The sequence below is a fragment of the Lissotriton vulgaris genome, chromosome 10 (genome assembly GCF_964263255.1).
Source record: "Lissotriton vulgaris chromosome 10, aLisVul1.2, whole genome shotgun sequence".
Classification (NCBI taxonomy): Eukaryota; Metazoa; Chordata; class Amphibia; order Caudata; family Salamandridae; genus Lissotriton; species Lissotriton vulgaris.
In genome coordinates, this window is record NC_141698.1 from 282071136 (window position 1) to 282084867 (window position 13732).

Consider the following 13732-nt stretch of genomic DNA (forward strand, 5'->3'; position numbering starts at 1 on the left):
AAATTGTCAGACATAATTGGGGGAGTGGCACAGATGGTGATTTAAACAACGAAATGGTAGTGGAAAACAGGTAATGGGGAGATGGGAGGGATGGGAGCAGGGGCAGCCTTCTTATCACAAGTTGCATGCTCAGCAAAGATGACTGCTAAATAAACCTATAAAGAATGACTCAGGAAAAGGACATGAATAGCAGGACATCGGTCAAGAATGAAATAACACAAATAGCCTTGTTCTGCAAAAGTTACCCAATTAGTGACTCAAGGAAAAAGCACTTTGAGATTAGGAGGAGACGTAAATGAAATTTCATGTTACATTTTAATGTCATTTTATTAGAAATCATGCAAACATTTTTTATATAAAAAATACAAGTGCAATAAGAATTGTGTGTGTAAATACAGATTCTGGGATACTGTGTCATTGTCGTCGTTTCCAGGAAAAATCTTTTCTAAACCAGGAGCGGCTGGGTCTTCACCTCCCTCCTGCTTCCCGGCTCCAGAGCTTCCTACAGGCTGAAAAGTTTTCACCAAACAGCGTAGACCTCCAACTTCCCTTAATTTTGATCCCCAGTTTTAAAAGTGGTGTTGACTTTAAATTACAGTTTCTGAATAGCCAAGAACAACATTTTAATTGTATTTACATTCCATTCTTTTTAGTGTCATCCACAACACATACAGTATGTTAGATGTCCAAACCACGATAGTACAGAACTTAACTCCGTATCAAAGCTGTGACTAGATTTCATTTGCAAGTCTTCCTAATCTGCGACCTCAAAAACACATACTGCTGAGGTTCACATCGTCTACACTCTACCCCACTGCTTACCAACTGGATTACCCAACCCAAAACACCATTCCACATAAAAAAAACTCCAATCGATGCACACTGGATGTCAAACTACTGCATTAGCAATGTCCTCTCCAAATAAAAGAGTGTATTAAATAAAATCTCACAGAGAGACCATGTTGGGAGGTTGAATAAAATTGACATGTTGGTACAACAATGTGAATGGATCAATCATTTAAGTGTGCCTCTGAACTGAGGTACCACCATATTTAAAGGAAACCATTTAGATCCACCATCTAATGGCAAAGGGAGGAGGGCATGTTAGAGAATTGACTCTCTACAAAGGGTCTCCTAGTGTGATGTGACTGGAGTTTTCTGCTTACATCAACTTCACCATCAAGATTTCTTTAAACACCATGTGTCCACTGATTTGCCACCAGAAATACCAGTAGCCTTATACCTCAGGAACAACTGTCTGCATTGCCGGTAACTCATCTTAAGAAGCCACAAAGCGCGTCAGTCCAAAGAACATGAGTAACGCAGAGTGATAACCCAGGGGACTGGAGGAGTTGACAAAAGCCTTCTCATGTCTATGCTAAGACATACCAATAGTGCAAGCCATTGATGTATAAATCATTGTAAAATTCAAAGTGCTTTAACTCGGCCCCCTTTGTTAGACTCAGTTACTGGCCAATGCTTATTCATGTTTCTGCTGTTGGTAAGAGCCCTGTCCCAGAACACATACTCGAAACCTTCACTAAAATACATGGCTTCATCCCACGAAAGCACACCATCTTGTCATGACTTTTAAAAGTAAAAATGAACACAGTTACAACAGCTCGATATGTCGATAGGAAGCCAGCACTGCAGCAGCAGATAAAGTTGTTTTTTTTTAAAGTTCTATTGCTAGGGAAATGAGGGATGGAAAAAACTTTGCACGGTTCATAAGCACAAGAATCCATTTGTCAACACTTCATCACAATGAAAAGTCTAATGTCTAGCGGTAAAACAGTCTACACAGTGTTTGTGTGTGTGTGTGTGTGTGTGAGGGCAATACATACTTATTTTTATTTATTAAATAATAATTCCAGAAACTTAAGCAGCAAGGAGATAAATTAAAAAAATACGAAAAAAGATTACAGCTCAGCCCCAGTAATCCAGGTATGATTCTAAGTCATGGAATTTGTAGCAAAGGCAAACATTAAGTCATTTTAACAGACTAAGTCACCAATGGGATTTTTCTACCATGCTCTCTAACAAACTGGGTCCTTGAATGCTGTTTTTGCTCTGCCCATGAGTACTACATATATCTGTATGGCTTTCAGCATGAGTTTTGGAGCCGCAACACTCCAAGGAGTAATTTAACTACATATGAAGGAGCACAACAGATGCCAGACTCTGAGCTTGATAAATACTAGAGATCCCCTTCAAAAGGCTACAGTTCACCACAGAGGAGGGGAAGAAAAACTGTTAACTATGCTAAAAACCTTTCCCCGTAAGTCAGAACGAGAGCCTACTCCCTTAAAATAAATACCGGGATTAGAGGGGCTAAGTTGAAAAATTGCTACAAGCAGGGGTAGTGGCTAAGAGGAGAGAGTCACAAGCCTGGCATAGGAAAAGCAGCAGTAGCAACGTCTAGGAGGGGAGCCGGAGGCGGCTGCAGAGGTGAGGCGACATCAGAGCTGAGGCTCTCGCTGGCGGATGTGCTACGCCACGGGGAAGTGCCGCTGGAAAGGTTGGGTGACTGGTACACGATGACCGCTCCGTGGTCCGTCCGGGCCTTGGCGTTTTCACGGAACATGAGCTTGTGCGATTCAATCTGTAGAAAGAAGAAAGAGGTGGCCGGTGGATCAAAGGGAATGAAGGGGATGTTTGGCAAATGGAGAGACGGAAAACGGTGAAGGAAGAGTGGGGGCGGAAGACGACACCACAAAGTCATCATTAGATGCCTGGAAAATAAAAGTGATTTTAATTCATTAACACAGGTGCAAAAACAATGAAATAAAATAAATGACAAAGATGGAACAAACTCTTTGCTCACTGGAGGATTTTCTCAGAGGACACACTTTACAGTGCCTCAGGGATGGATGGGGGCATGATTGAGTGACACTATCACTTACTTGTTTCTTGTATCTGATTGTCGAAGTTCTGAGTTTCCCTTTGGTCACTACCCTCTGCGGGTACTTCGTTCTGGTGCGTTTCAGGGCCTGCCAGGGCTTGGGGCGTACTCAGATCTCCATTCTGAGGAGTCTGAGCCATGTCACCTGCGTTCTCGTTCCCCTCACTCTATAATGAGACAATGAGGTGTCAATAGGATGGGGATGAGATGGCCATGAAATGGACTGAAAACATTCAGGACACAACAAAACGCACACAAATAAACAATACGCATTGTAGCTAATATCAAGGAAACTTTTACAACTGTTCCCCCAAACCACAAATGCATTTTGAGAACCCAACGGGCAATTCATTGCCAAGCTCCAGATTATTACTGAGAGTTTCAATAACACACCATAATCTAGAACAAAACCTTGCTCCTTACAATCTGTGTGTCAATGTTTTTGGTGGAAATTTAGATTAGTTAAACTTTTAAGAATTTCTTGGACTTCTAAAGGACAAGGAAGAACAGCAGCATGTTTGGTTCAAAGACTTAGTAGATGAACGTCTCTCTGTCCCAGGAAATCAACATTCCCAACAGCAAGAAGGGAAAAATTAATCTTTCAAAATCTGTCCAAATTCCAAAATTGATAGCCAAGACTTTTCATTTTCTCCATTAGAGGATTTCAATGTATTAAGCAAAACGTTACCAAATATCGGAAGGTTTGGTTGCCATAATACAGTTTGTTGTCTAGATTTTGAATGGGATCTCGAATATTTATCAACTTGCCATAGCACACCCTATCAATTCTTGTGAACCTTGAGCAAGCTTGCTGCCACACTGACCGACATAAAAAGCTCGACAAATCTAAGAGGATATGGACTAAACTAATACCTCTTTTATTCAACACTGGTTGTACTGGACAGTTTGTCTGTTGTAGATATAACCTTTCACTTGAAGCTGTCCTACTCTCGATGGTGGCAAATCATGTTTCATTACTCTATAAAGTGCTTCATCAACATTCACAAGTCTTTGGATGATATTAACAAGCATAAAAAAAGGATTGAGATGGCAGTTTACACCGAGTTCAGGCTTCAACTGATTGTTTACAATGGTCAGGTTAGATAAAGAGAACTTGCACTTTCAAAGGAGTCTCTAGAGTAATGCATACACAATGCAAATAGGCAACAGTAGTACGTGTAACTGGCTTGTTGAGTGTGAGAAGTTGGCCTGGTATATGATGCTTACTAGTCCTAGTGATCACCTTGTACCATGCCAAGCAACCCTTATGATGATTGGTTGTAAGTCAACCTTATAGACCAGCTATCCTAGAGGTAGCGTGGACAAAGCAGTCTTAGGCTAAACTCTGTAAAGGCATGTGAAGCAAGCTGTTTTACCATACACAATCCCCTTGAATACCAAATGAAAGGACACCACACAGATATATATTGAATATATATATATATATATATATATATATATTTATTAACTACAAATATCCCTTATACTCTTTATGAGCACAGAAGCATAAGCATTAAAACAAAACACAGTTTAAATACATAAAAGTTGCACAATATGGATGAGCCCAAGGGGCCACCTAAACCATACACTAAAATAAAGGTATAAGAACCACCTAGCTGAAAGGAAGTAGGCCTAGGGCATCGCTGGAGCTGTTCGGGACTAACAGTGAAGAAGTCGGGAAAGGCCCGCGGGACTCGGGTGCAGCGTTTAAAGTGCACGCATTCACCAATGCAATGTCAATGGTGCGTAAAAGTTACAAAGTTAGTGTTTAAGGAACCTTCCGAGTGACCTAGAAGGATGAAACTTTAGACACAGACACTAGAGGTGCATACCAGTGTAGGAACACCGGCGTTGCTGAGTTACCTCACCCACAGGGAGCGGGTGCACAGGTGCGAAGTAGTGTCGGGTTTCGTCACGCAGGTCGATGGTGCTTGGAGCTGAAGATGCTGCAGGCGGCTCGATGTGAAGAGTTCCAGTGGATCCAAGGGTGGATCTGAAGTGGTGAAGACCTGAAAGCAGAGGGGACAATGTTCAAAGTCACTAGCCAGTGACTACTGTGGAACCAGGCTGGAACCATGCGATGTCGGGTGCAAACAGGCGATGAGGTGCAGCTTGTCTCCTCAGCCACGTGGACACGAAGAGGTCGAGGACGTCCAGGAGTCTATCACGAGCTGTCCCACAAAGGCTCTAGCTGATGGTGGTGTCAGCAACTTGATTGGAGCAAACAGGCCTTGGCTAATGCAAGCCACACACGATTGTGGAGAAGTGTGGCTCACTGGTTAGAGCAGGCAGACCCTGAAGCAGAGGTCAGACCCGGGACCAGGGTTCAATTCCCGACGCGGCAGGGTCTTGAGCTCAAATGTCCACGGACTCGATAATTCTCGCTTCGGTGCCTGACCTAATCATGGGTTCACACTCTGCAACTCTGGGCATTAAGCTTGCTTAATCTCCACAACGGCCCCCCGCGGCGGGATGCCTGGCTTTCACCTTGGGGATGCCCGTTAGGGGCTATCTCACAGGGAAAAGCCAGGACGGGTTCCCAAGGCAAGCGCCGAGATGCCTCCGGGTAGTCGAGCGCTATATAAGAACATACAAAAAAAAAAAAAAAAGTGGAAAAAGCTTATCACTCGGACCAGCAAGGTCAGAGCAGGTGCTCCTTTTTACAGGAGTGAGGGCAAGTCTGGAGCAACCAGACCTGCAGTGTAAATTGTAGGTTTCGTCGCCAAGATGGCCGCTGACCACGTGGCTAGTGGCCGGGATGGCGCGTCGAGTGGCACGATGCAAAAGGGCCCCACGCAGATCGTGGATATGCTGGGGGGCTGATCTTCGGTGCAAGGGCTGCTCGGTTGTGGGTCTTCTCAAACCCCTAACCACAGCTTCAAGGGTACCTCGGGTGCTGCGCAGTCAGCTTCTCGGGGGTCTTTCGAGATGTCCGGTCCCACGTCTCTCGGTGCCTCCACGGGTCCCTTCTTTGCAGGGACTGTGGATCGGGCTGTGAGAAGTCTGGGAGTCTGAGTCTCGTCAGGCATTGGGCTCGGGCTCCGGCGGGATGCGGCGCCAAAGCAGACGTCGAGTTGCTGGATGGTGCCTGTGTTCACAGGGTGGCCACTGCTAGGCCACAAGGGAGATGCTCTTCAGTCTTCTGTGCAGCAGAATGTCGAAGTCCAGTCGTCTTCTTAGTTTCAAGTTGATTCAGGATGATCTGAGCTGCTCCCACTTTTATTCCCAATCTGAGGGGTGGATCACCTGCTAGGTCCCTCCTCTGGGTGGGACCAGGAAGGGGGGCGGTTAAACCCCCTTTCCTTTGTCCAGCTCCGCGCCAGGACTGGAGCTGGAAAGCCCCAGGACCGGTTTGGACTGGCTTATGCACGGGGACACCTTGTGTGCCCCGGGCATGTCCGATTCTATTCAGCCCTGTCCTACCCAATACACAAAATCCTGTCTGGGGTGGTGCTCGCACCTCCCAAGGCAGGAAACCCTTTGTCCAAGCCTCCCTCGCTGGAAGGACTCCCAGCAGCAGGAGGTCAGACTTGTGTCTGTGGTGGCAGCATCCATTTTGTGATGCTGAGGCTCTGGTTAACTTTAACCGGGGTTCAGGTTATGTACATGTCGTGTCCTTCTAGAAGGGTGGAATGCTATCCCCATCGACAGAACTGTCGAGGGGATAGTATTCCAAATCGTATGACACCTTACTCGACATGCTTTGATAAAGCCAAACCAAAGTTAGCATATAATTGCGAGGATTATAATGCACTTAAGAGTATATGGTATGGCAATATCCCGGAACAGCTAAGGGAGATGTTCCAGACAGGTGCAGACAGGCTCAGCTCATGCTAGAGCACCATCTCACATAAAACCAAGCACTCTGCCTCCAGGATTGTTAAGACCTGCCATAGGAGTGACTTATAGGTTACTATGTATCCAGTTAGGTTAGATATAGATATACTATATCTAAGTAAGAGGTGATTACGCCAACTTACCCCAGCTGAGTGATCAGCCAGTTGTGTCAAATATGGAGGCCAGGCCAGGGGTGGCACAATACATGCTGCAGCCTTGGCTACACCTATGCCCTGGGTAACTATGGTACACTATTACAGGGGCCTATAAGGTGAACCAGTTCCAATTGTGTATGCTCCTAAGGTACATGGAGTCCATTTTAAGGAGAGAGCAATTAGCCTGGGGCCCTGAATAGCAGGATCCCAGGCCAACTATGTCAAAAACCAGCTAAACACCAGGCAAAACGTTTGGGGGTAACCATAGTCAGATATCCACCTTCCTACATTGAGGGCACTTCAACTGAAGCCAACTAAGAAGGTGGGAATATGAATGAGCTCCAGAGTACAATCAATGAAGATTATCAGAGAACACTTCACACATGATTGTGTTTGCACAAAAAGTTGCTTGTGGATAGAATGAGCACTGTTTGAAGATGAGAAAGTGATGTTTAGAGAACTTTCAAATGGGAGGGCAACAGACAAAAAAGGTGATTTAGCTGTGGAGCTAACTGTGTACACAAGAACTTCCTAAACCTGAAGATACCGAGGGACAGATTTCCTATTTGAAAATATTCATTCAGCTTCTAAAGGTTGGTGTGCTGAAACAAATTTGTCAGTGACCAGATACTGTGAAGTTTGGTAAGGTTTAAAAAGTCTACATCGCCTTTAACTTGGAAGAGGGTGTCCAAATGGAGGTATTGAGAAAGTCTACACTCAGTGCTGACCAAGACAGAGCTGAATGCAAAACTGTAAATCGTGTTGCTCTTTGGACTCAGACCTCACCTTCTTAGTAAATTGAAAGGTTAGTTCCAGGTCACTCATTCGGAGTCTGGCCTGTGCCAGTACTTGAAAGGGAAATACATGCAGCCCCTTCTGGTACCCTGGAATCTCCAAATGGCTGTTTTGCTAGTTTAAAATTGGAGGTTGTCGCAAATAGCTACAGTCCTCTGTGAAAGAGAATAAAGCATACCCATACATACATTTACAGAATGCTACTACAGCTTTAAGGAAGGTACTTACTCTGCTCTGATCAATGCACACTCTCTTCCTAATAAATAAACAAACATAAATATGAGATTGCAGATTTGTTGGGTAATTATGATCTTGATTTACTATTCATTACATAAACATGGGCTGATTCCTCAGCTGGCACAGATTTCTGTATTGCCACTCCTGATGGTTATTCTACGCACAGATGTGATAGAACTTTGAAGAAAGGAGGGGGATTGGCAATCTTCCATCGAGATGAGTTTTCAGCCAGGACAGAGGTGATCACCACTGAGGCCTGTGAGGCACTTAGTTTTATTATATTGATCTTTAAACATCACTCTCTCAAAGGAATCCTATTATATCGTCCACCAGGCCCCAGGGGAAACTTCCAGTCAGTAAGAAGTAATTTATTGGATTCTGTTGTAACTGAATCCAATTTCACAATTTTGGGGGATTTCAACTTCCATTTGGAAGCTCTCCTAGACAGAGACTCGGCAGCTCTCATCTCCAATTTAGAGGCCTTAGGATTTTCTCAAAAAGGGAAAACTTCCACTCACCTAGCCGGGCACACATTAGATGGTCTGTTCACAAATAGTGATCACACTTCAATAAGAATAGTTCTCCCTCTGACATGGTCGGACCACTGTGCCGTACTATTTGACACCAGGATATTACAGCCCGTCTCTATGAAGACCAATCCCATTCCCTCTAAACAATTTAGAGCCTGGAGTAGCCTCAATCAAATCAATCTTAGACAAAATTTAGTAGATTCTCAAGCAGAGGTTGTGCTAGACCTGGAATTAGCCGCAACTAATTATACGGAATGGCTCCAAAATGCATTTAGCAAATTGGTACCCTACAAGGCAGTTTCCAAAAACGGGAGGACTCCTTCAGCGCCATGGTTTACCGAGGCGCTTAGATTAGAGAAACATTGCAGGAATCCGGAAAGACTCTGGCGACAAGAATACAGCGACTTGGAGAAAACGCACTATAAAGCAGCCCTGTCACAGTATAAACGTCTCATAATTATAGAAAAAAGCAACTACTATACCAGAACAATAGAAACAACACAAAACTCCACTAAACTGTTTCATATAGTTTCCACCCTGTCAGAGCCAGTGGTCAATACTGTGAGAAGTTGGCCTGGTATATGATGCTCACTAGTTCTAGTGATCACCTTGTACCATGCCAAGCAACCCTTATGATGATTGGTTGTAAGTCAACCTTATAGACCAGCTATCCTAGTGGTATCGTGGACAAAGCAGTCTTAGGCTAAACTCTGAAAGGCATGTGAAGCAAGCTGTTTTACCATATACAATCCCCTTGAATACCAAATGAAAGGACACCACAAAGATATATATTGAAAATATATATATATTTATTAACTACAAATATCCCCTATACTCTTTATGAGCACAGAAGCACAAGCGTTAAAACAAAACAGTTTAAATACACAAAAGTTGCACAATATGGATGAGCCCTAGGGGCCACCTAAACCATATACTAAGAAAGTGGTATAAGACACCAATCGAAAAGGAAGTAGACCTAGGGCCTTGGGAATCGCTGGAGCTGATCAGGACTAGCAGTGACTAAGTCGGGAAAGGACCGCGGGACTCGGGTGCAGTGCTTAAAGTGCACGCGTTCACCAATGCATTGTCTATGGTGCGTAAAAGTTACAAAGTTAGTGTTTTAGGAACCTTCCGAGTGAGCTATAAGGATGAAACTTTAGACACAGACACTAGAGGTGTATACCAGTGTGGGAACACCGGCGTTGCTGAGTTACCTCACCCACAGGAAGCGGGTGCACAGGTGCGAAGTAGTGTCGGGTTTCGTAACGCAGGTCGATGGTGCTTGGAGCTGAAGATGCTGTAGGCGGCTCGATGTGAAGAGTTCCGGTGGATCCAAGGGTGGATCTGAAGTGGTGAAGACCTGAAAGCAGAGGGGACAATGTTCAAAGTCACTAGCCAGTGACTACCGTGGAACCAGATTGGAACCAGATTGGAACCAGGCGATGTTGGGTGCAAACAGGCGATAAGGTGTAGCTTCTCTCAGCAGCCACGTGGACAAGAAGAGGTTGAGGAACGTCCAGGAGTCGATCACGAGCTGTCCCACGAAGGCTCTAGCTGATGGCAGTGTCGGCAACTTGATCGGAGCAAACAGGCCTTGGCTAGTGCAAGCCACGCAGGAAGTGAAAAAGGCTTATCACTCGGACCAGCAAGGTCAGAGCGGGTGCTCCCTTTTACAGGAGCGAGGGCAAGTCTGGAGCAACCAGACCCGCAGTGTAGATTGTAGTTTTCGTCGCCAAGATGGCCGCTGACATCGTGGCAAGTGGCCGGGATGGCGCGTCGAGTGGCACGATGCAAAAGGGCCCCACGCAGATCGTGGAGATGCTGGGGGCTGATCTTTGGTGCAAGGGCTGCTCGGTTGTGGGGCTTCTCAATCCCCAAAGCACAGTGTTGAGGGTGCCTCGGGTGCTGCGCAGTCAGCGTCTCGGGGTTTTTTCAAGAGGTCCGGTCCCACGTCTCTCGGTGCCTCTACGGGTCCCTTCTTTGCAGGGACTGTGGATCGGGCTGTGAGAAGTCTGGGAGTCTGGGTCTTGTCAGGCTCTGGGCTCGGGCTCCGGCGGGAGGCGGCGGCAAAGCAGATGTTGAGTTGCTGGATGGTGCCTGTGTTCACAGGGTGGCCACTCCTAGGCCACAAGGGAGACGCTCTTCAGTCTTCTATGCAGCAGAATGTTGAAGTCCAGTCGTCTTCTTAGTTTCAAGTTGATTCAGGATGATCTGAGGTGCTATGGCACTGCTCCCACTCTTATTCCCAATCTGAGGGGTGGATCACCTGCTAGGTCCCTCTTCTGGGTGGGACCAGGAAGGGGGGCGGTTACACCCCCTTTCCTTTGTCCAGCTCCTCGCCAGGCCTGGGTCTGGAAAGTCCCAGGACCGGTTTGGACTGGCTTATGCACTAGGACACCTTGTGTGCCCCGGGCATGTCTGATTCTATTCAGCCCTGTCCTACCCAATACACAAAATCCTGTCTGGGGTGGTGCTCGCACCTCCCAAGGCAGGAAACCCTTTGTCCAAGCCTCCCTCGCTGGAAGGACTCCCGGCAGCAGGAGGTCAGACTTGTGTCTGTGGTGGCAGCATCCATTTTGTGATGCTGAGGCTCTGGTTAACTTTAACCGGGGTTAAGGCTGTGTACATGTCGTGTCCCTCTAGAAGGGTGGAATGCTATCCCCATCGACAGAACTGTCGAGGGGATAGTATTCCAAATCGTATGACACCTTACTCGACATGTTTTGATAAAGCCAAACCAAAATTAGCATATAACCGCGAGGATTATAATGCACTTAAGAGTATATGGTATGGCAATATCCCGGAACAGCTAAGGGAGTTGCTCCTGACAGCTGCAGACAGGCTCAGCTCATGCTAGAGCACCATCTCACATGAAACCACGCACTTTGCCCCCAGGATTGCAGGGGCCTTCCATAGGAATGGCTTATAGGTTAACATGTGTCCAGTTAAGGTTAGATATAGGGATAATATATCTAAGCAAGAGGTGATTACACCAACTTACCCCAGCTGAGTGATCAGCCAGTTGTGTCAAATATGGAGGCCAGGCCAGGGGTGGCACAATACATGCTGCAGCCCCTGGTAGGCCTTGGCTACACCTATGCCCTGGGTACCTATGGTACACTGTTACAGGGGCCTATAAGGTGAACCAGTTCCAATTGTATATGCACCTAAGGTACATGGAGTCCATTTTAAGGAGAGAGCAATTAGCCTGGGGCCCTGAATAGCAGGATCCCAGGCCAACTATGTCAAAAACCAGCTAAACACCACGCAAAAAGTTTGGGGGTAACCATAGTCAGATATCCACCTTCTTACAAATACTATCAAAGAAGCCTCCCAATTACTTTGTGATTCATTAGCCAGTTTTTTCCAAGACAAGGTGGGACAGATCTATTCAAATTTTAATACACTTATAGAGGATTTTAAACAGTTAGATGACAATAACAGGATTGGAGAGTCCCCCAGTTTCATGGAATTCAGACCAGTATCGGTGGAACTGGTCAATGATCTGATTAAGACAGCCAAATAAGGATCCCCCTCGTCAGTCATAAAAACGATTTCTGACCCGACAGGCACTAATTTAATGAGCGTCTGCAATGCTATGCTTTGCTCAGGCACCTACCCTTCAATATGGAAAAAGGTCATTATTCAACCATTGCTACAGAATAGTAATCTTGACCCAGGAGAACCTAAAAACTACAGACCAATCGCACGTTTACCTTTTCCAGTGAAGATCTTTGAAAACATTACAGGTACCCAGTTTACGCAGTTTATAGAAGAGAATAAACTGCTAAATAACACCCAATTTGGCTTTAGGAAAGGACATGGGATGGAGACTGCTCTCATCAAAGCATCAGATGAAATCAGAATGGTGCTAGACAGAGGAGGTGCCGCAGTCCTGGTGCTTCTGGATTTATCAGCAGCTTTTGACACGGTTGATCATGTCACCTTGATCAACCGTGTATCAGCCTTAGGTGTCGGACGAAAGGCCAAGGCTCTTCTGGCCTCTTTTCTGACAACACACAACTTGTGCTAGAGGTGCATAAAGATGGGGAGACAGTGGCTGCCGGCTTTCATGATGGGATGGCATGCTGGCTATCAGCTCATGGATGGCAAACAATAGCCTTAAATTAAATTCGGACAAGACGAGGTAATGGTTTTAGGCAACCTAACTCCAGGATGGTCTCCGACATGGTGGCCAGAGGAATTGGGATTACTCCATACTCCTGTTAAGAAGGCCAGAAACGTAGGCGTCATGTTTGACGAGAGCCTCACTTTTAAACAGCATGTCAATTTGGTGGATTCTTCGTCCTTTTATGTTCTAAGGAAGATTAAAAAAATTGCTACCCTATCTCCCGATGAGATCTGAAAAAACTCATTAGTGCTCTAGTTATGTCAAGAGTTGATTATTGTAACGGCCTGCTAATTAATGCACAAGAAAATGTGCTGAATAGGCTGCAACGGATACAGAACGCAGCTGCTAGGATATTGTCAGGTACTCCGAATTTTAAGCCAATTTCCAGTGTTAGGCGCCAACTCCATTGGCAGTCCATAAAAAGCAGAACGAAATTTAAGGCGCTATGCATTGCTCATAAAGCAGTTCATGGTACAGGGCCTGAATATCTGAAAACAGCTTTTCAAGCGTTTGCGCCCAGCAGAGCTTTATGCTCCACAGCCGCCAACCTTCTTATCGTTCCCAGAGCAAACAAAGTTAACTGGGGCGACAGAAGAGTTGTAGAGGCAACGGGTAAACTTTGGAACCTGATCCCCATACAATTTAAGACCAGTTCAACACTATTATCTTTTAGTAAACAAGTGAAAACTTGGCTTTTCGAGCAATAAAAATCATTCCCGCTATTCTTACAGTCCATAGCGCTGAGACACCCTTGGGTTCAGTTCAGTTCAATAAACTTTATTCGGTTAAAAAGCAAGTAACCATAAAAGTAACAAACATATAAACAAAATACAATGATTACAGCAGTTACAATAATTACTTCTCATAATTAGTAGTACAGTGAGGTAGGTCGATAGGGAGTCTAGGATGTTTCAGTTTGAATTTGTTTCCTAAATTTAAAAACAGTTTTTAAATAATTTAAAATCACAGTAACAGTTAAAATCGTGTCCATTTTCTGTACTTCTAAAAAAGCTGGGCGGCATCTGGTTAAATTCATGTTTTTTAAAAAAGGGACTATGATTTTCCTACGTATAGCAGTATAAAATTTGCAGAAAAAAAGGATATGTATATCAGATTGTTGTGACGTGCCGTCACACAAACAAGC

The 13732-nt window shown here is 45.2% G+C and overlaps 1 protein-coding gene across 29 annotated transcripts in view; it reads right to left on the reverse strand.

Moving 5' to 3' along the window:
• Positions 1-296: 296 nt before the first annotated feature.
• The window catches only part of MAP4 (microtubule associated protein 4), a 1807860-nt gene continuing 1794424 nt past the window's right edge, over positions 297-13732 (reverse strand). For 24 of the 29 annotated variants that reach the window (XM_086941043.1, XM_086941031.1, XM_086941029.1 and 21 more), the window contains 2 exons: positions 2904-3069; positions 297-2732 (listed from right to left, as the gene is read on the reverse strand). In XM_086941043.1, coding sequence (XP_086797169.1) covers positions 2725-2732; positions 2904-3069 — 174 coding nt within the window. In that variant the 3' untranslated portion in view covers positions 297-2724. The remainder of the gene's footprint in view (positions 2733-2903; positions 3070-13732) is intronic. The other 5 variants (XM_086941038.1, XM_086941034.1, XM_086941032.1 and 2 more) reach the window with 2 other exon arrangements.